This window comes from Cornus florida, unplaced genomic scaffold (genome assembly GCF_030987335.1).
Source record: "Cornus florida cultivar Cherokee Brave unplaced genomic scaffold, ASM3098733v1 CherokeeBrave_3.0.0_Hap2_Chr02, whole genome shotgun sequence".
Classification (NCBI taxonomy): domain Eukaryota; kingdom Viridiplantae; phylum Streptophyta; class Magnoliopsida; order Cornales; family Cornaceae; genus Cornus; species Cornus florida.
The window spans coordinates 41,418,213-41,444,185 of NW_026775572.1; the positions used below are offsets into that span (position 1 = coordinate 41,418,213).

General features: G+C 35.7%; 2 protein-coding genes across 8 annotated transcripts; one reads left to right on the forward strand and one right to left on the reverse strand.

Annotated features, from left to right (window-relative positions):
• Window positions 1–8,325: 8,325 nt before the first annotated feature.
• On the reverse strand, window positions 8,326–18,639 carry LOC132294772 (folate synthesis bifunctional protein, mitochondrial). Of its 7 annotated transcripts, XR_009478209.1 has the most exons (5): window positions 18,558–18,639; window positions 17,965–18,010; window positions 17,692–17,832; window positions 8,641–10,182; window positions 8,326–8,541 (listed from the first exon to the last, which is right to left on the reverse strand). XR_009478209.1 is itself a non-coding variant. In XM_059792749.1 (4 exons), the coding sequence occupies exons 3-4, from the start codon at window positions 17,756–17,758 to the stop codon at window positions 8,714–8,716; spliced, it is 1,536 nt and encodes a 511-aa protein (XP_059648732.1). In that variant the 5' UTR covers window positions 17,759–17,826; window positions 17,965–18,010; window positions 18,558–18,639; the 3' UTR covers window positions 8,326–8,713. The 7 variants fall into 7 exon arrangements, 6 of the variants coding, with proteins under 6 accessions (XP_059648732.1, XP_059648730.1, XP_059648733.1 ...); XM_059792749.1 differs by having other exon boundaries at window positions 8,326–10,182; window positions 17,692–17,826; XM_059792747.1 differs by having other exon boundaries at window positions 8,326–10,182.
• An 87-nt stretch (window positions 18,640–18,726) lies between these two features.
• LOC132294771 (fructokinase-like 2, chloroplastic) lies at window positions 18,727–25,544 on the forward strand. The gene is made up of 5 exons (XM_059792746.1): window positions 18,727–18,867; window positions 19,291–19,613; window positions 19,702–20,342; window positions 21,594–22,065; window positions 24,984–25,544. The coding sequence occupies exons 1-5, from the start codon at window positions 18,827–18,829 to the stop codon at window positions 25,208–25,210; spliced, it is 1,704 nt and encodes a 567-aa protein (XP_059648729.1). The 5' UTR covers window positions 18,727–18,826; the 3' UTR covers window positions 25,211–25,544.
• The last annotated feature ends 429 nt before the right edge of the window (window positions 25,545–25,973 follow it).

A 25,973-nucleotide genomic window follows, 5' to 3' on the forward strand; every position in this document is an offset into this window, starting at 1 on the left:
AAACGTTTCAAAAATTATTATATTTTCCAGAATATTATATTTTTGCATAATGAATCTACTTTTGTTTAAAATCCATATTTTAAATGTTATTGGGTAAGTTTACCAAATTAAACCTTAAAAAAAATATTATTTCTCAACACTAAAAGGGAGAGTACGGAAAAACTATTAGGATATAAATTCTGAAATTTTGCAGGGTATTTTACCTAATGTTAGGCTATGTCCAGAAATTTTGTACTCTCACTAGTTGGATCTTTAGGGTTCCGGTTTCAAATTAAAATGATATTTGGGTGCATTAACTATTAATTTGAATTATTAATTAATGATATCTTTCATAATTCACTATAATTAATAATGATGAGTTTGGATTAGTTGGAGGGCAGTCAGGGACTGACCCTATGATGACTCTTGGATATGGTCAAGGACCTACCTATTTGGGAGTGCATTACCCCATTTATTATGGCCATGGGTCTAATGAACCCTTATTGTGTGGACGTGATCAGGGATCATCTGGGGAGTAGACGTACAATCCAGCCACACGTGTGTTTTTGGTAGTCAAGGACTATACGATTCACACCATTTTATTGGACGGGAGCCCGGGGCTCATGTGAGATATGCCGATTTATTAAAAAATAAAAGATGGTTATTTATTAAGTTTATAATTAACTGGGTTATACACATTTGAATAATGAACTTATTTGAGTTGCTTATATATACAGGAATATAAGGTAAGGTTAATTTGTTGAACGATGATTGTGTTTAGCATTTATTGCTGAGCTTGTAAGCTCACCCCATTATCACATTTCAGGTACACGTTGAGTAGGAACGTGATGGGATTACATGATGGTGATGGATTTTGGCTTGTTTGTCGCATTCCTTGGTTTAGTTCAATTTTCGCATTGTAATAAAAATGACGATATTTTTTTTTGAGAGTTAGTTTATTTTGTCCAATTATCATGGATTATTTTTGACAAGGTTGTTTGATATTATGGTTGTATCGATTTAATAAATTAGAGGGTGGTTTACATCCACTTCTTTATTTAATTATTTTTATTGTAAGGTTGTGGTTGTGTAAAGAAAGTCATGCCAAATCTTAATACGAGACAAGAGTTCATGTATTTAGGATTTTGGGGCGTGACAGTTTGGTATCAGAGCCTGACCCAGCCGGAAGTGTGCCGACAGGGACGTCGGGCCTCCAAGGGGGGTGGATTGTGATGACCTTGTAGGTGGGTGTGCCGTGGGCGGGTGCAAGAAACACTGTCAGGCTACCACATTGGCGAGCTACGAGTGCACAAGTCCCACATCGCCTGAGTAGAAGAAAGGTGAAGTGCTTATATGTAAGTGTATCACCTCCAATTGGTATGAGGCCTTTTGGGGTGAAATCCAAGAGTAAAACCGTGTGGGTTCAGACCCAAGGCGGACAATATCATTCCATATGGTGGAGCGAGTAACGAAAAAAATTAAAATTTGGTCAAATAAAGAGCGGCCTCCAGAACGCTTGTATACTTTGTATGCTATTTAATTTGTGTGTATAAAATACTTTTTAATATTTGTATGTATGCTAAAGGCCATTATATAATTGTGAAATAATAAAAATGTAATTTTATAAATACTAGAAAACGTGTTTGAGGTATAAGCAGCTTTATTTATGAAGATACATGATGTTATTAATAATTAAGATACAAAAATTATAGAATATATTTATTTTTTTTTTTAAGGAAATGCCACTTGAAATCATTATTTTAAACAATTATAAAATAATAAACATCTTAGCTTAATAAAATAAAACTAAAAAGTAAATATATAATTTGTTTGGAAATATATGTGTCTATAATCTATGGAAATATAGATATTTATATGTGTGTGTGTGTATACACACTTTTCACACACGTTTAATTATTTTTTAACTTAAATAACAAAACAAAAATGATCAATACAAAAAGAACAATTAATACTATGATAAAGATTTGTTATCACATTTCTAATCGTATACATCCCTCAATAATAAATGTTATATGCAGTTATTTATAATTCAATGAATAAAAAATTGTTGTGAATTCAAATATTTATAAATTGAATTCGAAAATTGACAAAGATTTACTCTCGCAACACAACAGTAAAAACGACATTTTTTTTTTAAAGAAGATATGAGTGATATAAAAGCAAAAGCAATGTGCTTTTGGGCCACCAGCTCTTCTCACCCGCAAACTATCTTCCTTTGATTTGAGTCGGGGGAAATGAGCTTTAAAGAATAATCTTTTGATTATGTATGTACTTTAATAAAGAGCTTTATATTAGTTCCTAGATAATGATCATATTCAATATTCTTTAAAAGGATTTCACAAAGAAACTAAAGGGCCTGAAACAATTATATGAAGTAGATGTTTCCCTAAAAGTGAAAACAGGGTCACCTATTTCTTGTGCAGTTCTCTTTCCTTTATAATATATACCCTTTTAATAGGAAAAAAATAAAAAATCACCAAGAGAGAAACCCTGCGTCGTTTATAATGATAAATTAATTTATCGTTATATTTTTGTATTATTTAAATTTTTGAACTTCTATGTATTATTTTGATGTTCCTACACTAATATTAAGTCTTGAGTTATAATTGAGAAGTTAAATATTATTTTTTATCTTCTTATGAAAAAAATTATTATTATTATTGTTAAAAATTTGTTTCATGATTTATTTTCATTAGATTTTTAATGCAATTAAAAAGTATTTTACAAAACCCGTTCACGTCCTGCTTCACTCTGCCCCTATCCCGCCCCGTTTAATATACGAGAATGGAAATGAAAATAGAGATAGCATTCCTTGCTCCAAACCGTCCTGTTTAGGGGTGGCAATTTGCCCCAACCCGTTGGGGAACCGCCCCGCCCCGTTTAAAACGAGTTTGGAGAACCGTTTATTTAAATGGGACGGGGATGGGGATTGAAAAAAAAAAAAATCGCCGGTTTCGGGGCGAGGCGGGGGATGGGTACCCCCGCCCCGAAACCACCCCGATTAGATATTAAATTAGTATTAATAGTTTACCCCTGCCTGTTATTGTATTTACCAAATTAACATTCATTATATATATATATATATATATATATATATATATATATATATATATTATACACTTATAAGGAAACCCTATTCAAGCATTCCTATCTTCTAAGTTCTAAGGCGCAGCCACACAGAGCCTGAGAGCCATCCCAACTAAGAACGAAGCTGTCAGTGAGAGATGAAGCCAACGTAATATGACCTCCTTCACTATCTTTAGATCTTCATCTTCTCTCTCTTCTTCTCTGGCCTTAGATCTCCACAGCCTCAGCCGAGTGATGAAGCGAATCGACACCACTTCTCATCCCCTCACCCTCATGTGGCTTCCTTCAGTCCTTCACCATCTTCTCTCTCTTTTTCTCCAGCTATAAATCTCTAATCAATGCTATATATATATATATATATATTTATTGATGTATCAAGTTATACCTTTTCACAGATTGATTCTCCTTTTGTTATCATGGGTTTTGTTTTCACAGTTAGATCATCCCTAGTTTTATTTTGATTCTCTTTTCACTGTTTGATTCCGTAACAATAAGAATCCAAAAAAAACCCTAAAATTTAATTGGGGACGGGGTTGTGGCGGGGCGGGGACGGGGCAAGCGATAGTGGGGTCGGGGCAGTTATGGGGGTGGGGGTAAGATTTTAATCGGTTTTGGGGGTAGTTTTGGGATACCAAAATTAAACGGGGGCGGGGATGGGGAATGGAAAACCCGCCCCAAACCGCCCCATTGCCATCCCTAGTCCTGTTGCTATTCCTTGCCTAATTCCAATCAATTCTCAGTAAATTAGTATAGAATAAAATCTTAGCATTACTTTGAAATCCAACCGAACTCTTAACTAAAAATACGTCAGTGAATAGCCACGTATTTGTTGAGGTCTACAAGTCTACTTTACAATACAAAAAACAATGCTCAATTAAGACATTTTTATAAAGAGTTATGGTCTTTTTAGGGAAATGTATTTTTACCAACTGAAATCTTCACCGGAGATGACAACGGAGATGGCAACAGACGGAGTTGGCTAAATCTTACTCTGTCCCGCTAGATATTTATCATATCAATTCTAAATCCTACTCCGCCCCGCTAGATATTTATCATATCAATTCTACCTCTATTCCTGAACGGGTTTGTAATTGTTATACCATCTTTACTCCTACTGCGGTAGATAAAATACCAATTCCGCCCATATACTCCGTTTAATTGCGGGGTGGGCCGAGTTATGCCACTTTTATTACATAGTTAAAAAAAAAAAAAAAAAATTAGCCCAATGTACTCAAATTGGGGTGATAAAAAAAATAAATAAATAAAATGTACATATATAATCGGATTGGGATATCACTAAATTCGCCCCTACTCCAAACTCGCTTCAAATTTTTAATTATTTTAGCATACTAGTCCTAAACCCATTTAGGGGCCACTTTTGATCAATTTCAAAATGTATTAGCTGTGAGTCATGTCTTTTCATTATCTTTGCTTTACCTTTGTACAGTTTGGCAGCCAAATTTATAATTTAATGTTGCATATTACTTAGGTTCTGAATGTATCTTTTTCAAAAGTAATTATTTTAGTTCGTCCCTCTTATTTCACTCGTTGGTGTTTGAGGGTGCATGTTAAACTAAAATTCTGTTTGTTTAGATATAAAATATTTTTTAAAAAAATTATTTTTTTGATGTTTAATTGCCGTAAAATATTTACGAAAAAAAAAATTTAAAATCTAACAATAATAACTTACCCATCAATTTTCGCAAGATATTTTACAGGTTTCGCCCGATGGTCTCGATTTCAATCTCAATCTAGATCTTTGCCAAACACAGAAAAAGTAAAAATAAAAAATTATTTTACCTGAAAAAGAAAAATCTTTTACGAGAAAAATATTTTACGTCGAAACAAACCGAGCTTAAAGGTAGTTTCTTTTTGGCTACCCAGATATAAAAATGATAATACTTAGGTCCATAATCAAAGATGATGAGTGAGAATGTACCCCACCATATCTAATCTGGTAATTAAAGAAGATGTATGATCCACATCAGGGATGTATCATCACTGGTGATAACATAAGTATTAGAGCATTTCCAGCAATAACATAAGTATTAGAGCATTTTCAGTAGTCTGTTAAAACACATTTTTGTGTAAAATATACACTGCCACGAATAATCTGTTAAGATACACAAATATATAAAATTGTTGTGTATTTTACACAACCTTTTTATATAGCCACAACATATTTCCTTTCTCCTTTCCTTTTCTCATTCTATTAATGAATCAACTCTATATTAAGTAGGTTTGTAAAAATTATGTGGGATCCAGACATTACAGGTTAATTGTTATTGGGGGATATATTTTTACACAAAAGTATAAAACAAGAGCTAAAAATAAATAATCCAAATTTGTTTTGTGTAAATCTATCATGATACATCATATTTACACAACGGTTGAAGATGCTCTTAAACAATATTTATCTACTCACTGGTGGGTAAGGTCATCCTTAGTTGATGTGATCTAATTTAATCATAAATGCACACATTAAAAGCATCTTCAACAATCGTTAAAATACTCTTTTATGTAAAATATACACTATGATGCCTTACGTGTAAAATATAAACTACCAAACGTGTAAAAAAAATTTATTCTCTAGTAGAATGTTAAGATATACTGCGACATCATCAATGTGTAAAATTATTGTGTATTTTACACAACCTTTTTACACAGTCACATTAGCATATTTCCTTTTTCCTCCATATTTCTTATTCAATTAACGAATCAACCCTATATTAAATAGGTTCGTAAATATTATGTGGGATCCAGGCATGACACTGATTGACTGTTGGAGCTAAAAATAAATAATTTATTTATTTATTTTTTTTTTTTGTAAATGTATTATGACACATCAAATTTATAATATATATATATATATATATACATACACACAACAGTTAAAGATCCTTTAAGAAAAACGATAAATAAAGAAATCAGGACAAAAAAAAAAATTTATTGCTTTTATTTATCACTTTCCTGAATTTATAACTTTAGACTAAATGCATATGTAATTTAACCACATGAGCGACGATGACCTACTCTCCGAGAGCAAACAATTATTATTCTTCCTAAAAAATAAGTGAAATGAGTCAAATTTGTACTGAAATCCAATTGGCATTTTTAATTTAATAACATAATAAAAAGTGTTTTTTATTCTTTTAGAGACACAAATAAAGACCACATGTTGGAAGTGTAGCATGTTTTCTCTTTTTCAGTTTTTGAATCAAATCTAAGAAATTATACTCTTTTCTTTTTTCTTTTTCTTTTTCTTTTTTTTCCTTTTTTTTATTTTATTTAGAGAAATCACACTAATTACTTCAAATCGTGGCCTACATAATTCTTGCATGACTGAATTCATTTTTATTGCAACCAAAAATATGAGGAAAGTACTACCCTCTAAATTGGGCACAGGTCTACTGTTGTTCAAATTTTAGGAGTGGACATTGACCTATGGGTGGTACTTTGATAGTTCGAGGCAAGATCTGGCAATTTATGGGCATAAAAAAACAAATTAGGGTTTTCAATACTGCAACGAGTTTTATTCATATACCACCTTCACAAGTCAATAAGATTTACCTTGAACCTTACAATGATGTTTAACTAATGAACCTGACTTGTTCCGCAGACCATTGTAATATTAAAAGGCACCTTCTCCGAAATTGGCGTTCTATTACTTAGGGCTTGTTTAATACACATTTCGTTTTTAGTATTTTTATTTTTGTTGGATATTGTAGCAGTATTTTTGAAAAAAATTGTATTTGATAAAAAAAATAATATATTTTGTTTTGCACGGTACCGAAACGTTTCGTAAATAATAACCAAAAGTCGAAACACCAATTTAATTTTTTTACATGTTTCCGCACCGTATAACAGGTACTATAGCAATGTACAACACCCAAAAAAAAGATTAAATAAATAGATAACTCTGAAATAACCTTTTTAAATTAGCCACTATAGTTTAAACTTGCAACATTTTTTTACCAAATATGTTTTTATGTTTCTGCCTTCTTTACAGTAAATAAACATTACCAAAAATGCTACCTATTGCTATTCAAAACACAAAACACTTGTTTTGTTTTGAATTAAAACAATTGCAAAAATAAAATACCCCTTGGTAAGTGAAAATAACCTATACAATTCACAAATTCATGCCCATAGGGCAAACAGGGTCTTAGGCCCAAACAAAATACCTAAAAGCTAAACAACCCAACAACTAGGAGATGAAATGTTAGTATCAGTTGGGTTGGTAGTTCAAATATGTTGGTAGCAATGTCTAAATTCTCAAAAGATCTTAGGTTCAAACAGTGGTATCATTCAGAAGATAAATTATTATTACATGGTGAAATCAACAAAGAGGTATTTCAAAATACCTCAACTTTTATTCCATTTTTCATCCTAATTAATTTTATTTTGTGTAAAATGGACCTATTTAGAGAGAGAGAGAGAGAGAGCAGGGAACTAGCTAGTTAGAAACCTAGCTGGTGTTTATTAGAATCCGTTTGATATGCGCTTTGTTTTAGGTGTTTTATTAACAGAAACAATGTTTTTGCTATATGAGTGATTTGGAAAAAAATCGGAAACACGTTTGGAAACGATTTTTTGCTGTGAAAATATCAGAAACAGAAACATGCACAGTTATGGTTTTAGGCCATGAACAGTTGTCAAAACAAGAAAAACATCTTTTTGGTGTTTTGGTTTTGGGCCACTGGTTCACGAAGTATTTTAGCACTGTGTAAAATAAAACAAGGTCGCACCAAACATGCTTTTGTTGCCAAAATCGATACTATAGCATCCCAAAAACAAAAATAATAGAAACAAAACGCAACTGGCCCTGATTTCATTAGTTAATGATTTCATGAGTTAATTAATATACAGGAAGTCATATAGAGTTTATATTTTGGAGATATCTATTTTATACAAGTTTCTGGGAAAGAAGAGTTTGAACTTTCAAGTAACCTTGTATGCTTCTAATATGATTTTACAGCTCCATGTTATTAAAATGTAGAATCCAAACTTCACAATTATTCAGTGTAGAACTATTTACATCATTCAGTTCTCTAGGGCTATATTCTTTGTACAATCATGGGCAATATTGTCTTTTCTCAACACCTCAGTCTATTTTATAGTTTGATATATGGTGACACAACTTGAATCGAACCATTTCTTATAGGTTCAATCACTACATTTACTCTTCATAACATGCTTATTTTAAAGTAGATATCTCACTTAAAGATTCAAATGACATTACCCAGAAAAAAATATATATTTCAAAAGTATTTTTCCATACAGAATCAACATTGACAACATCGCGAGCCGAAAGGTTAAAATCTTCTAAATGCAAAACAATTTTTCATCATAAATGATGCAATGAAAAGACTAAATCTCCATTTTAGTCTAAGCAAGCAAAGTATCCCATTCATCGGCAACACTTCTCAAATTAGTCCAAGACTTGAGTATAAGCTTGGTAGAAAAACAAAAACAAAAGTATGTCTCAGAAAACTGTCAAGTTTTGATTGGGTATGTTTGGTATAAAAAATCACTGAGACAGCGAGCTTGTACCTGAGGCCTTGTGACTTTAGGAGAAAATCTTTGGAGGAAAGAAGTGAAATGATTCTGTCTATCGTTCCCTAAATCATGCAAAAGTTCTCCTCCTTTCCAGCATTGCATCAGAGAGTTTCACAGCATCCAAATTATCTCTAACGTTATGTACTCTTACAATATTTGCACCATTCAGAACTCCAGCAGTGACAGCTGCAACAGTTGCCGGATCTCTCTCAAGTGCGACAGGGCGAGTGCAAATTTCACCTAAAAATCTTTTTCTAGAAGGTCCAATCAATATAGGAGCATGAGAAACAGCCAAACTCTTCTTGGCAATCTCTGTTCGAATGGTTGGTAAACCCATGAGAATGTCTATATTATGTTCGGTTTTCTTTGAGAATCCAATTCCGGGGTCAATAATAATCCTCCAAGCTGGGATACCTGATAATTCTGCACCTTTAACACGCAAGAACAACTCGGATGCAATCTGTCCACAAACGTTCTCATACTTCAGGTTTTCACTGTCCTGCATCGTAGATGGATCCCCTCTCATGTGCATTGCTACATAAGGAACTCTAAGATCTGCAACAACATTAAGGATGTTAGGGTCTAACTGTCCACCTGATACATCATTTATAAGATGAGCCCCCTTGTTGATTGCTTCTGAAGCAACCTCTGAATAAAAAGTATCTACAGATAAAAGTTTCCCCTCCACCTCAGGCATCTTTAGAACAGCTTCAAGGACGGGAATCAGCCTATCTAATTCTTCCTCAGCAGAAATTCTTGTTGCCATCGGGCGTGTGGATTGCGCACCAAGATCAATCATATCTGCACCCTCTGAAATCATTGTACGGACCTGAGAAACAGCAGCCTCCACAGACTGAAACTTCCCTCCATCGCTAAAACTGTCGGGGGTTAAATTAAGGACACCCATGACAGAGGTTCTTTCTGACCAGTCCCATATCTGATTTCCAACAGGTAAAACTCTATTCAACCCATCTTTTCCGATTAGGGATTCACCACCCAGCTTCTCCCATGATTCAAAAAGTCCACCAGAACGGACTGAAAATGAATGCCAGCATGCAACAGTATCACTATCTATAGCTGATCCCAGTAAATCCATCAATGGGGCCATTACAAATGGTCTCTCCCAAAGTCTCTCATGGGGAATGGTAAGAGTCTCAGAATTAATCTTGAATTTTCCATAAAACAATATATCCAAGTCTATTGGTCTTGGTCCATACCTAATCCCATCAGTGCGACCCAAGTCCTTTTCGATTTTCTTAAGTACTCCCAGTAGTTCATGAGGCCCATGTTTGGTAATACCTCTAACAGCGGAGTTAAGAAAACGAGGCTGGTCAGTCACATAGACAGGATTTGTCTCATATAAACAACCATGTCTTGTGATGTGGATGCCTGATTTCTTCATTAGCTGCAAAGCGTCATCAAAATTACGAAGTCTATCACCCACATTGCTTCCTAAAGCAATTACCACTTCCTGCTCTTGAGAATGATTTTCCACATTGGTAGTTGGAGAGGAATGGAGGAAAGAAACACATGTACCTGCAACGAAGATCCAGGAAAGAAAAGTAGCTTCAGCATTATACCAAAAATATCATCATATATTCATTTACTGCATTTACCAAAATATCATCTCTTGACCGCATTTACTTGTCCGTTATTTCAAAAAGAAACTTTTTTATTTTATTTTATTATTCTGATAAAGAAACTGAAAATCAGTTGTTTGTTTGTTCTATCTGTATCTAACAATCAGATCAGTTGATGCATTAGAATATGTAAAAGATTTCCTGCAGTCATTCATGAAACCTCTTGGGGAAATACACCCCACAAAAAAGAGATTGTAGAACAGAAGACAATTGATTGACGTTTCTAGAACTTGCTGATTCAATTCAAGTTCCTAAGGAATTTTGGGGAATGTTTGAAATGCATTCTTATTAGTTGCGTGCCTTTATTTGCTCTTAGAGGAAATTTTCTTACTCTGATGTAACTAGAGCAGCTTCATTTGGGTTGCCACGTCGAGTTTTTCATTGTGAATACTTTGCTCAAGTTCTTGCTCCAGATTTTATAAATTGGATACTATCACTTATAAAAAAAAATAAAAAATAAAATGGATCTCCATACCATTAATCTCAGTAAGTTACCTTTTTTTTTTTTTTTTTTTTTTTTTTTTTGATAAGTATTATCTCAGTAAGTTACTTAAACTTGAAAGAGGGAACAAGTGTATCGTAAAACTCATTGATGTTTTTTTTAACAAAAATATTACCTCTTTCTGAAATATATTATTCTTTTCCCACAAGATTTTGCTCAAAGTAATGATATTTTGGTAGCTCCACCTTCATTACCTTAAACGATTGCTTATGAGTCATTACCTATCACCGAATCACCTGTTCCAGTGGCTAAACCATTTAAGGTCTATTATCAAATGCCAGAGTCCATGTAGATCAAGCTATTCCTGTACCTCAACTGTCTTTTCAACCGAAGCTTCCCAGTCTGAAAGAATACTTCTTCTCAGGATCTTCTCATTCCCCTTTCAAAGGTACTCATTCTTGTAATCGCCATCCTATAGATTAAAATTTTCCATTTATCCAAGTAATTATTTTTTATTTTTGTTCCCTGATTGTCTATTTTTTATTGTTCCTCATTTACATTTCAGGCATCACCTTCTGCTGACTGGAACCAAAATATGGATAAGGAGATGGCAGTCTTGCACCGGATTGATAAAAAGAGCTCATCTGTTGCCACCAAGAAAGTGGTATAGTGTATTTTGGATTTTACTAAGAAATGCCACCTTCATGGAACTATTGAGCATTTTAAGGCTCAATTGTAACGAAAAGGTATATACTTAAACCTTTAGAGTTCACTATTTTAAGGTGTTTTTACCTGTGACTCATCTTAATTCTAATTGATTTTTTTATGCTCGGGCCTACAAGCATACGGACAAGTTTGTGTGTGAGAACAGCCATTTTGTGCAGAATAATGCCAAATATTAGATCTTTCTCTAGTTTTCCACTTCCAACAGTAAGGGGAAAATAGTGGGAAGCAGGGAGGAGGGGCACTAATTATCTTTGGTTCTCAATGAAGATACGAATTATTACATGGAACGTCCGTGGATTAAATGATCCGGACAAAAGAAAGGTCGTTAAAGTTGCTTTGAAGAAGTGGAATGCCCATGTTATTTGCTTGCAAGAAACCAAGTTGGCTTCTATTTCTGATGCCGTGGTTAGAAGCCTTTGGGGAAGTAGGTTCGTGGATTGGGAAGCTTTGAACGCTTATGGTACATCAGGCGGTATTCTTATTATGTGGGATCGTAGATGGATGTCTAGAACGAATATTTGGAAAGGGCTATCTAGATGGAAGATGATAACTTCAGTTGAGTAATTTCTGGAGTTTATGGACCCGTTATTGATTGTGTTAGCCCTGCTTTTTGGCAAGAACTCAGTTACATTAAGGATTTGTGGCCGTTGCCTTGGTGCTTAGGTGGGGATTTCAATTCTGTTCGGTCTCCATTTGAAAGATCCAGGGGGGAGGTGGTCTTCAGAGATGACCCAGTTCTCTGACTTTATTGATGGTCACCTTCTTATTGACTTGCCTTTGGAAGGGGCAACTTTCACTTGGTCTAGTGGCAGAGACCCAGTTACTTTATCGAGGCTTGATAGATTCCTGATTTCTGGAGATTGGGAGGAGAAGTTTCTGGATGTCACTCAGTCAGCTTTGGTTAGAGTCACGTCTGATCATATGCCCTTAGTTCTTGATTGTGGAGGCATGAGATCTAGACGGACTCCATTTCGTTTCGAAAATATGTGGTTGAGAGCTGAGGACTTTCAAGGGAAGGTCCAGTCCTGGTGGGAAGAAACAACGCTTAATGGCTCTAATAGCTATGTGCTTGCTAAGAAGTTTCAGATTCTCAAATCTGAGCTTAAGAAATGGAATAAAGAAGTGTTTGGGAATCTTGAATGGAAGAAAAATAGAGTCCTGGCTGATATCGTTGATCTTGATCGTCTTGATGAGACAGGGCAAGATACGGATTCTCTTCGCTCTAGAAGAGCGACTTGTCAGGCAACTTTTGCTGAGATTGCCACTATAGAGGAGATATCGTGGCGTCAGAAATCTCGGGCTTTGTGGCTTAAAGAAGGTGACCGTAATACTAAATTCTTTCACAGACTTGCTAACGCTCATAGAAGATACAATAATATTGGGCGTATTCGTGTGAATGATTCAGAGCTGTAGAAGGAAGATGAGGTGCGTGGGGGTATTGTTTCTTTTTATCAGCAGCTCTATACTGAGACTTTGGAATGGAGACCAAAACTTCATGGTTTGCACTTCAATGCTATTTCTACGCTGGATAGTGATATGCTTGAGGTTCCTTTCTCTGAAGAGGAAGTTCTTAAGGCGTTATCCAGTTGCACTGGTGATAAAGCTCCAAGGCCAGATGGATTCACTATGCGGTTTCTTAAAGAGAGTTGGGAGGTGGTGCATAAAGAGGTAATGGGCACTTTTCAGGAATTTTATTCTCATGGCACATTCGAGAAATCATTAAATGCAACATTTATAGCTCTTATTCCTAAGAAGAGCAACGCCTCTGACATTAAGGACTTTCGGCCAATCAGTTTAGTGGGGTGTATGTATAAACTTATCGCCAAGGTTCTTGTTCTTAGAATGTGGACTTTCTTTTGGATGGAATCATTTCAGAGTCACAAAATGCTTTTGTTGGGAGTAGACAGATTTTAGATTCTGTTCTTATTGCAAGAGAATGTGTCGATTCCAGGTTAAAGAGTGAAGTTCCTGGTGTTTTATGCAAACTGGATATCGAGAAAGCTTATGATCACGTGAATTGGAAATTTCTTCTTTATTTGCTTCGGAGAATGGGGCTCGGAGATCGATGGATAAAATGGATTGAATCTTGCATCTCATCAGTTATGTTCTTTGTGCTTGTGAATGGCTCTCCTGCTGGTTTTTTTCCGAGTTCGCGTGGTTTGAGACAAGGAGATCCTTTGTCGTCTTTTCTTTTTCTCATTGTCATGGAGGGATTGAGTAAATTAATGAAAAAGGCAGAGAATCTGGGTTACATAAGGGGGTTCACTGTTGGTAGAGATGTTGCTAACCAGATCGAGATATCCCATTTGTTGTTTGCAGATGATACCCTGGTTTTCTGTGATGCTGATGTTTCCTAGCTCAGGTATTTGAGGTGCATTCTTACATGCTTCCAAGCTGTGTCTGGTCTTAAGATTAATGTTGGAAAGAGTGTGCTTGTCCCAGTGGGGGAGGTCTCTAATATTTTCACTTTAGCTGCTATTCTTGGATGTGGAGTGGGTGCCTTTCCACTCCCTAATTTGGGCTTACCTTTGGGAATCTCCTCTAGGATAGTGGGGACTTGGGATCCGGTGATTAACAGGTATGAAAAAAGATTGGCGGGGTGGAAAAAACAGTATCTTTCGAAAGGGAGGAAGGTCACTCTTATTAAGAGCACCCTCTCGTCCCTTCCCACATATTTCTTATCTCTATTCCAGATCCCGTGCTCTGTTGCTGAAAGAATTGAAAAAATTCAGAGAGATTTTCTTTGGGGTGGAAAAGGAGAGGAGTTTAAGTATCATCTTGTTAGTTGGGAGCAGGTTTGCAAACCATTGAAGTTTGGCGGTTTAGGTATCCGGAAGTTAGTCCCTTTCAATAGAGCTTTATTGGGGAAGTGGTTATGGAGATTCGGTAAAGAACGTCATCGACAATGGAGAAGAGTTATCTCGTGTCGTTTTGGGGAAGAGAGTGGAGGTTGGTCCTCTCGTCCTGTTTCTATTACCGGGGGCGTTGGCGTTTGGAAGTTCATTCGGAAAGGTTGGGATGTGTTTTCCACCCATATTCGGTTCAAGGTTCGTAATGGTATGTATGTTAGATTTTGGGAAGACTTATGGTGTGGTGATCAGTTGTCTCTTTCTTTTCCTCGTCTCTTTAGCATTGCCGAGAATAAGCATGCTTATGTAATTGACTGTTATCATCTTGATAACAGTGGAGTTACGTGGGATGTGCGTTTTAGGCGTTCCTTCAGGATTGGGAGATAGCTGAAGTTTGCGTCTTCTTGGACCTGTTGTATATACAGAAAGATGTTGGCAGAGGTTGTGATGATATTTTGTGGACTCCCTCTCTTCATGGTAGATTTGAAGTTCGATCCATGTTCTTGTGTTTGTCTAATTTTATTGGATATGATTTCCCTTGGAAGTGTATTTGGCGCTCTAAAGCTCCTCTTAAAGTTGCCTTCTTTGTTTGGACTGCTACTTGGGGAAAAATTTTAACATTGGATAATCTGCGTAAGAGAGGTTATACCATTGTTAATTGGTGCTATTTTTGTAAAACTGATGGTGAGTCCGTGGACCATCTTCTTTTGCATTGTCCTGTTGCATCTGATTGCTGGAATCTCTTATTTAGTATTTTTGGCGTTCAGTGGGTAATGCCTAAGCACTCTTTCCAATTAATTAATACTTAGAGAAGATGCCCTGTTTCTGGTCATGCTCGTGATTTTTGGAGGGTCGCCCCACATTGTGTTTGGTGGTGTATTTGGAGAGAGTAGAATAACAGAAACTTTGAAGGGAAGGAATCGTCTTTTGCAAACCTTAAGTCTTTTATCCTACACTCTCTTTTCTGCTATGTCAGAGGCAGCACTTGCTCCTCGATCGATGACTTTTTTGTTCTATTGGACTCTGTTGGTCCATAGGTTTGGCTTTTGCTCTTTCGTTTTTGTGTATTAGGGACGCGTTCCCCTTTTGAACGTCTTTCTAATATATTTTTACTTATAAAAAAAAAACAGTAAGGGGAAAATATACTGGGCATTGCTATTGTAAGAGACTGGTTACCTTCAACAAGAGGTATATAAAAAGTAACCTCTAGGATATGTTGTTGTGAGGGGACCACAGAAATTGTGCAGGATACAATATGTTATTTATGGTCTTAGATAGTCAGTTAGAGCATGGTTTGACAATTTACTAATGTAGTTGTGGTTTGACAATATACCAATTTAGTTGTCAAACCGTGCTCCTATGGGAATATTTAAGGAGAAAATATCTCTCTTAGAGGAAGTATGTCAGCAAACTCTTATGGGAAAGCAGGCCCATGGGAGTTAAATTTATTGATTGATACTCTAATGGACGCTAATGCAAAGTTTGATAAAAGGTGAAGGTCAGTTGTTTGATGATCCAAGTAGGTATAGACGGTTAGTGGAAGATCTTATATACTTGACTATAACATAATATGTCATGTCTTTATTGTTGGAATTATCGGGCAGTTTATGCTGAACCAAGGAGTATTTGGAAGCTGTGTCCCATGTGAAATATCACAAGTTGGAGCCCATGGCAAGGGTCATCACTTGATGCAATGGTAGCAGACCATGCTGAAAGACATGAAGGCATGAATTCGAATCTGAGAGAAATCACTGTTTAAAAGAGCATTAAAGGTTAGACTTAAAAAAAAAAGGGAAGGGGAGCATTATAGGTTAGGTTTGTTTCCAGTCTTTCCTCCACACCCCATTGTAGGTAGGACATACACTAGGTAATAGCTCATGATAGGGGTTTACTATTTAGATCTTCTAGCTTCCTTGATATTGTTGGATAGTTTGAAGTAGATTTTGCAGGATATCACATGGATAGGAGGACCAGTTCCAATTAGTGTCCTTCTTCTAGTGATAACATAGTTACATGTTAGAGTAAGAAGCAAAAGGCTGTGGCAAGATCGAGTAAGAGACCAAGTACAAAGATATAATTCATACAAGAAGTAAACAAGTAAGATAAAATGAGTCAAATCGCTGCAGCAGGAAGTGAAATTTACAACTGATACACCCCCGCAGATGCTTTGTAATCATCAATCTACAACATCTACGGCTACCGATCCAGTATCTTACAAGAGGACAAAACATGTAGAAGTGGAATGTCATTTTGTTAGAGATGTGATAGGAAGAATCAAGGGTCACGATATATGTCACGTCACAAGATCAGTTGTGTGACGTGTTTACAAAGTCTTTAAGAAAACGAAGGTTCTCTGAGTTATATAAGAAGTTGGGTGTGAGATATCCCAACTTGAGGGGAAATGTTGGGAAAGAAAATAATTTTAGGAGTAACCTTTCCAACTCACAATATAAGAATATAAATAAAGAGGAACAATCCTAGTCAAGTGTTGCTCTCTCTCTCTCTCCTTCTCACTCTCTCTCATACATGCCCGTGCGCGCGCTCTCACTCTTGCACGCACTTTCTTTCTGTCAATCTGTTCTTTTCTTCTTCACATTAGTCCACCTCATCTGCTTATATTATATTTCTCAACAGGAACATCTTAAGAGGACTGCAAATTGTTTGCTTTTTTAGTACAAAACTTTCTTGTGAGAATTTGAGTTGGTGCTTTAATGTCTTTGTCAAAGTGATTGAAAATAATGTAATCAATATTTTTAAATTAACTCCCACTAAGAGGTCTTGTGTTCTAATCTTGAGGGCGCCTTCGCCCTGGACTTACCAGATACCTATGGTTTTTGGGTGATTTCAGGTATCTGAATACTAGTTCCACTTCTAAATGGTGGCGTCTGTTACAATATATATATATATATATATTATATTATAAATTAAACTTGCAAATTTTGTAAACTGAATTCATGTTGAAATCTGTGAAAAATATTAAATGCAGTGAAACATAACCGTGTTTGAAGACCTTATATAGAGGTTGATTTTGCCCCTTCAAAAGTGAAGTCCTGCTCTGCCACTGCCCTACGTCGAGATATGAAACCATAACCTGACTGGCTAATCCCCTCAAGCTAGGGTTAAAATAATTGAAAGAGAATTTTCATTTAACATTTTCCTTCGCTTTTATGTCTATCTGACAACTGTTTTGTGGGAGAATATGACACTAACAGTCAAGTACTTAAATCCTAGACTTTGAATTTGGATAAAGCACTGTTTCAATTTATGGAATATCAGCACATGATTCAGGAGCAGACGTTTCTGATTAGTTGTTATCTGATACAAGCACAAGAGAGAGCCTAAATGTAAATTAGATTGTCACAAGCCAGTATGGTTGAATAATGGTTACCTCTACAAGACTTCAATGCACTAGTAAACCCGGATTTTCTGGGCGCCAGCTGCTTGAAGATATTCATGTTAGGGGAGGCCTTTCAACAACACAATTTTGAAACCAATAGTACCCACCCCTTTCACACATTGAACACTGCAACTACAAAATGCACAATCATAACTATTTTATTGATAGGTTGATTTAAAAAAAATTACATGGCAACATCAGTGTCTTCTTAATTTTAAATAGCAAGACTAGATTATCACAAGCCAGTAAAAAAATGAAGGATACCTGAACAAAACTTCATAGCACCTCTTCGCTTCGCGGGTGCCATCTACTAAAATATATATTCATAGAAAAAAAAAAAAAAGGAAAACATATAATTAATACCGATTAGGAAGTTTTCAGTTTTCACATATCACAACAAAAATAAACAAAAAACATAAAAGTATAATTTGATAAATCAAAGACTACTAGAAACATATAGACGCTGATATTGGATTCAATTGCTTCAAATTGTACACATTGGACTAAGCATATATTTTCTTATGTTAATTTACACTCAACAGAACATCAGTGCCGTCTTAATCTTACATAGCAACATTAGCAGATTTTGTAGATCATTCTGAAATCAAGTCTTCAAATAATATTCAAAAGAAGCATCTTGAAATCTAATATTTGGGTATGACGAATCCCAAACAGACACAAAAAAAAATGCACAATGAAACTAATACTGGCACTAATCATAAATATGTTCAGTATATCCAAGATTTAAGAAGATTAACAACAAACCCAACAAAGTGTTCCTCTGTAGAGCAAGAAAATTGAACCCACTATACACGTATGTGAGTGTGTATATATATATATACAGAGAGAGAGAGTACCTTTGCGGCCGTTTAAGGTTGTAAAGTGGATGCGCGTGGATGCGCAACGGCAAGTCTGATGTTTGATTGTTCAGATGGGAAAGAGATAGGGGTCGTGGCATTTTTGTTAATTTTATATAAAATGAGTGGCAAATTAGTCAAGTACCTAAAAAGCCCCTCATCTTCTTCCTACAAGTTGGCCTTTCAGTCTTAAACCCACTGGGGGTTAAAGAAACCCCATAGCTTGGAAGAAGTTTTGGGTGCTGAGAGGACTTTGAAGCTCTGTATCTATGGCGTCTCTCAATTTCACACAGTTTCACTCATTACCCAGGTTTGTTTTATTGATATTTTACCCTCAACTTTCCTTTCTCTGAACATTTATTCTTGTATGTCATCAATATATATCACACACGATAGGATAACAAATATATATATTTATAAGAATATATATATGGATAACAAAAACCCCCAATTTGCACAGCTCATACATAGCATAGCTCTCCCTCTCTTTGCAATCTTGATGTTTGCCTAAAATGGTGGGATTCCCACCCCCCCCCCCCCCCCCCCCCCCCCTTTTTCTTGGGATGGTACAGAGAATGGCTTTACTGTGCTAATTAGGATTCAATTTGCATTCGAGAGTGCAAAAAACTATAGTGTTAACTAGAGTCAACAATTTCTGGTCAGGGAAAAAAAGAACAAACTAGACTCAACAATGGACCTTTTTTTTTGTCAACTTGTCTGCCCTGATATGCAGGTGGCACTCAAATTGGTCGTTTGCCCCATCAATAAACTTTGTGCAACTTCAAGATCCTAGATTGCAAAGATGGGGTCCTATGGCCACTTCTAAGAGAAATATTGTGGAGTCATTAGCTAAGAAGGTGATAAATGAAGAAGTGGTAGAAAAGGAAAAAAGTAGAACTTCTAAACGAGCTTCGGTACGAGGTAAGAAGAAGGCATCGCCCAAGACGACAGAGGAGAATTCTGTGTTGGCGGTGAGTGGTGATATTACGGAGGATGAAGCCACTACTCCTGCATCCAGTGGAAGTTCCAATAAAACCCGAAGAACTCGAACAAAAGGTGCACTAGTTTTCATCAAATTGCTAACTTTTTTAGTTTTGTGTCATAATATACACTTTAATGGTTAAGACCTGAATTTGATTTGCAGCTACCTTGGCTTCTCCTAGTTCGGATGAAGAAAAAATTGAGAAGAAGGTGACTAGGCAGAGGAGGACTAAGAAGAAGGTTGATAATAATGAGCGTGAAGAAAGTGAGGCAGAACTTAGTGATCGTGAGGGGGACACATTCATCACAAATGTGGAGGATGAAAATGAGGAAGACCTAGACCTTGGAAATGGTGGAGATGATATTAGCTTTACTTATTGTTGGCCACCACTTGTTTGTTGCATCGGAGCTGCTCAGCATGCATTTGTGCCCTCAGGAAGGCCAGCCAACAGACTTCTAGACTATGAAATGCATGAAAGAATGAAGGATGCATTTTGGGCCCCTGAGAAATTTGTTAGGGCTCCTGGAGGATCTGCAAGTAATGTTGCAGTTGCTCTTGCGAGCTTGGGTGGTAAAGTTGCGTTCATGGGGAAACTTGGGGATGATGACTATGGCCAGTCCTTGTTATATTATTTAAATGTGAACAATGTTCAAACCCGATCAGTTCGTATTGACAGTAAAAGAGTAACGGCAGCATCACAGATGAAAATTGGTAAAAGGGGCAGCTTGAGAATGACTTGTGTCAAACCATGTGCGGAGGATTCTTTGTCAAAGTCTGAAATCAATATTGAAGTGTTGAAGGAGGTAAGATTATATATTTTTGTGGAAAGAATTAAAGATGTTCTAGTTCTTTTTTATTAGTTGCTATTATGGTTGTTCTTTTATATAAAAATCTCTGTTACTTCTTTTATGATGCTTATTGAATGGATGCTTGATTGGTGGCAAGCAACTGCCTGCTTTCAAGACAGGCTAATATTTTTATGACTTTTAGGATGTGGGGGTAAAGAGAAAGGCAATTACCTAGTATTTATCCCCTTAATCTAGGGTTTAGGGAGGGGTGAATCTGGTATTGACCTAACCTTTACATTATTTGCATAAAGTTGTTGCCTTAGCTCTAATCATGTTCTCACACTTGACAAACCAAAATGTTTGTGATTAAACCAAGTAATGGAAGTGCCCCTTCATGTAAGAACCAAAAATGACCATAAAGATTTTTATAGCCATTGTAGGATGTACTATCATCGTGTTCCTGCGGTAGTTACTGTTAACAACTTAGAGAATCATTCATGGAAGGATAATGTGTGTTGGTTCACTTTTGTTCCATCAACTTCACTCTCTATCAATATATTTCTGAATGAATAGTTGAAAACAACAAAGATGTTGCCCCAGCTATAGTGGCTACATATTGTCTATTTAATAATTTTTAGAACTCATCTTCTTGATAATCTTCTTTGAGGTTGTTTGTTGATTCTCATCTACCTAAAATAAATGAGACTCTGGGGTTGGAACTACTTCCCTGTAAGGTAAAAGACTCAGATAAGCACCTAACAGCAGTGGTTCTAGTTCACTTATGCATGTAAAAATCACCGTGACCAGGATTGTTACCCACCATCATCAGTGTTTTTTTCCTATATAATTTATGTCGTTTTTTTCATGAGAAAAGGATTTTTATTTATTTAAAGATCATAGCCACCAATCAACAGAACCCCTGTATTTTCTGTATACTTGTTATTAACTGTTTAAAACACACGTACATCCGGTTCCTTTCTATGTACCATCATTCGATTCAATAGGAATGCCATCAAGTTAAACAATATGAAGTTTGTTGCACTTGTACTCACTTTGTATGTGCATGTTTTTGCATGGAATTTCCTTGCATTCATTGAAATTCAACAAATGGTAACTTGAACTAAACTACATGGAATCTGTTGGGCTGATTGATCACATTGCTGGCTTGTTTTGAACTTCTGACACAAGTGCTTGTGGTTTGCTCAATTTTTAAGCCGTTTGACTGGCTATATTACTGTATTAATTCTTTTGAACAACCTCATGCAGGCAAAAATGTTATACATCAGCACATCCTCCCTGCTTGACCGAAACATGAGATCCACTGCATTGCAAGTCATCAAAATTTCAAAAAAATTAGGGGGTGTTATTTTCTATGATCTTAACCTTCCATTGCCACTATGGCAGTCTTGTGAAGAAACAAAAATGTTTATACAGCAAGTGTGGAATCTTGCGGATGTTATTGAGGTTACCAAACAAGAACTTGAGTTTCTTTGTGGAATCAATCCCTCTGAGAAATTTGACACCAAAGATAATGACAGATCTAAGTTTGTCCACTATAAACCAGAAATTTTTGATCTGCTTTGGCATGAAAATCTTAAGGTTTTGTTTGTGACAAATGGAACTTCTAAGATACACTACTACACCAAGGAGCACAATGGCTTTGTTCTTGGGATGGAGGATGCACCTATTACCCCTTTCACTCGTGACATGTCAGCGTCTGGAGATGGCATTGTTGCAGGTAAAATCTTGTGAAACAACTTCTCTGATTGATACACCTTTTGTTTCTGTAAATCACCGTATAGCATAGTTCTTGTGAGGCCATATATGTGATGGAGCCCCTTGATCTTGCATGTTTGTTGAAGCCACCACATATACAGAGAGAACCTGATATTTCGTGCCTAACTGCGTAATCAAAAAAAAAAAAAAAAATTTAGTCTACATGACCATAATTCATTTCAGTGATCTCATCTTATTTCTTATAGCTAATATGGCACCATTATTTGCACTAGCATATTTTCTAAGGTATTCCATGATTCATTTTCAAATTAAGACTGATCTGAAACTTTAGAGATTTTTCATCCTCTAATCCACTGTACTTGGATTCCAACGAGCTAAATAATTAAAAGAGAAGTGGAATATAGAAAATATAAGTTGTTCAGAAAAAAACCCTCTCCTACTCCATGCTTGTATGTGTGTCTGTATAGATTGACCTTTCTATAGAGGAATGGGACCTCAACTTCTAACTAAGTAGCCTAATCCTAGATAACTAGATAAGTACTCCCCTACGTCCCAAAAAAATAATCCACATTCATAGTTTGTAACTTTTTAAGGAAACAAGCATTTAAAGTATTCACAAAATAGAAGTACAAAATTTCAAAATTAACCATCCTTTTGCACTAGGAAATACATTCACAATTAGTTGGAAAAAGGAAAATTAGAAATTTTACTAACATTTGCTATATTGACTTTCAAAGTGAACATCAATTGGAGCAATCAAAAAACCGATTCATGGGCAAAGAGATTACATACTCTCTATAAATAGTAACTCCAAAATTAACTTTACAAATTGGAGTCAGCAAGGATATAGATTTAGATTACAAATGTAATATAGATAAAAGCAGTTTCTTGGACTGACTTTCGGAACCTCATAAATCAAGTAATGTTAATCAGTCAAACTTAGGAACTGTTGCTTTTTTGCCTTGGCCATGGGTCTAAGGACCTTCCTGACCTCAAATGGCCCTCAAAAAGTACTCTTATGCATTTAGGTTGGTTATGCCTATTGATGGTGTTGCACTCCTCGAGAAGATTTTTATGGCACTAGAATTGCATCAATAAATGTTGTGGATGTACAAAAGAAGTTAGTGTGACTGATTGATAATTAGTGTATAATTTACTTGCATGCACTCATTTTCTTTTGCACACAAATTGGCTTTTCAATTTATTTATTTATTTTATATGTATTCTTATTTCTTATGATATGTAATTGAGTGGATAAATTTACATGTTATATTACCTCATTTAAAATAGGGGCCATTGCCTAGTGCAGTGGTAAAATGCTCTGGCTGTCATGCCCGAAAATGCGGATTCGAATCCCGGAGCAGCCACTTTGTGCAAAAAATGCTAAATGTTAGGTTGTAACCAGTCTGCCTCTCCCAATTAACTGGGACAACACTGGGTAATGATCCTTGAGTCTATTGCCTCATATAACATGTTTTCGTATCAAAGGATCACTTTCAGATCGTAGTTAAAACATAACTACAAGAAAGAAAAGGAAAAAGGATCCCTGGTCAAAGCATTTGCTTCGAGCACAATTTTATAACTGATTTATGGCAGTATATTATTATCAAGCTAGTGCAGAAAAGGCAACTCCTTCGACTACAGAACAGCTAGTAGATACTACAGAAACAGGTTAACAAAACTTGGAGAAAATAAGATTTTAGGGGGCTCTTAAAGCAGCTTTGAGTAGGAATCACTTCTAGCTATACAATTGACTAACATTTTAGAGAAAAATTTCCAAGTCGAGCTTGAAAAATATTTCAGTCAAAAAAGACAATGTACGAATTATGGAACATCAAATCTAAAAGCCCAACAATTACTTCCACTTTATTAAAATTTGTTTCTCATTCTACCATTATGTTTTTGACACTATTATTTCTTAAGTAAAAACTTCTACCTAAATTAAAACTAATAATTTTATGATTATTCCAAATGGTTGAAATTCTCCAAAAACTAAAAAACAAGTCATTCGGTTCTTCTCTGAGGGAAAAAGTTTCTTCCATCCTGGGTAAATCCATTGTTTAGTGCCCGTAGCATACTAGCATTTCAGTTTTTAAATTCAACATGCAAGGACATATTGTCTCAAAGCAACAATTATTGGAGTTATTACGGAATTTGTCAATTGACTATTTCGGGATTTTCCCTAGAATATCTTTTTGCTTATTTTTGTAGTTCTTTTTGTTTTTCTTTCTTGCATTTTTTTTTTCTTCTCGCCGACAATGCAACCCTGCCACTGCTGTGACACCATCTGTATATGTCCTTGCCAGTAGTTTAACTCCAACAACTCTTTTGGAGCAGTCTTTTGATATCAACCAAGATGAAGCTTGTAGGCAGTATTTTCCCTTAAAGTTCTACAGTTTTCATGCAGCTTTTTTGTTTGGGAGAAAGTTGAGAAAAACCGATTAGGAGGTCAAAATATTGCGTCAAAATTACTTTACATAGAGGCCATCATGGCATCATCAGTATTGTCTTTCTACGCATCACCTTTTTTCTTTTTTATTTTGCTAAGCTTAAATAATACTCATTGTTGTTGAATTAATTTCGCTGCTGGAGGTGACAACCTCCTCTTTTACTAGTCTTAAGTGTTCAAAGTTATGCATGCATCAATAGAGATATACATTAGTGTACTTCTTTTACATGAATCCGCATGCAGAGAGTCAATGCTAACAAAGAAATATTCACTTTTATGGTGATATGCCATCTTAATATCTCCTCTCTCTTTTGCATTCATTCTTATGTACTTATATGCATTACAGAGACATTTTCTCTGGAGATTGCAAAATTAAAATTTACTACCTAATTTAGATATGAGTTGAGCCTTCTTTCCTACTTTAGACCAAAGCCATTGTGCTAATTTTATCTTTTCCAACATCTGTTCAGCTCTCATGAGAATGTTGACAGTTCAGCCGCATCTTATAACTGACAGAGGATACTTGGAACGCACTGTCAAGTATGCCATTAATTGTGGAATCATCGATCAATGGCTGCTGGCTCGGGAACGTGGCTTCCCTCCTAAGGAAGGTATGGAAGGAAATGTGGTCCCTGATCAAGATGGCATAATGTCAATAACAGAAAGGGAGTATCGCACACTGGAGCCTGTAAGTTGACTAAGTTGGAGTTCCAGATCATATAGTTTATTGTGTTATACACCTTTGAAAGGCCGGGATTTTCTGTCCCCCGTAAAGGAAACTGAGTGATTTTCTTTTCCTGTCATTTTTTTTTTTTTGCACTGATATTGCTATTGAATGTAACTTGTTGTGTCAACAAATTTATAAGTATGGATATTATTGTATTAACATAACATGAAAATAGCAAGTTCACAAGTTCTGGTGTCAAAGGTTCTCCAGCTTGGATTACTGTCTCTATCATAAATATTGGATATTGTGTTGAGGTTGTGGAGCCTAAATGACCGTTGTTGGTTGTCTTGTGTGATTTTTTTTATTTATTTTGTTTTATGATTGTTTTCTATTCCCAACATATTGCAATCTGAACATGCATATGAAACCGCTGTACATTTTTTGGTTCAACTCATTCTAGATTGTGCAACTAGGTTGGTCATTTGCTTGACATGTACTTAATTCATATGGCTTATCATTTTATGTGGATTTCATAGACCAATATGTTTGCATCCTCTTACACTACACTTGCCATAAAATGAAATAGAAAAATACTCTAATACTCCTATTATATTCCTTTGAGCTGGCACCCTTGTATAACCCCAGTTTGAAGTTTATGCTGGTATTAGCTAACATACAGGTTCAGTGCCAAAGATTCTCTGGCTTCAGCTTCTCTTCAATGCTTGTATTAGGTAGTATTAAAAAAATTGGAGACAGTAGTGTCAAATCTTCATAGTAAACTATGAGAACTGTG

Bases quoted from the DNA above. Each gene is read 5' to 3' on its own strand.
- LOC132294771 (XM_059792746.1), top strand. From the start codon at position 18,827: ATGGCGTCTCTCAATTTCACACAGTTTCACTCATTACCCAG. The intron at 20,343-21,593 runs GTAAGATTATAT...AACCTCATGCAG, and splicing joins ATATTGAAGTGTTGAAGGAG to GCAAAAATGTTATACATCAG. The intron at 22,066-24,983 runs GTAAAATCTTGT...ACATCTGTTCAG, and splicing joins TGGAGATGGCATTGTTGCAG to CTCTCATGAGAATGTTGACA.
- LOC132294772 (XM_059792749.1), bottom strand. From the start codon at position 17,758: ATGAATATCTTCAAGCAGCTGGCGCCCAGAAAATCCGGGTTTACTAGT. The intron at 10,183-17,691 runs GTAACCATTATT...TCTTCGTTGCAG, and splicing joins TGCATTGAAGTCTTGTAGAG to GTACATGTGTTTCTTTCCTC.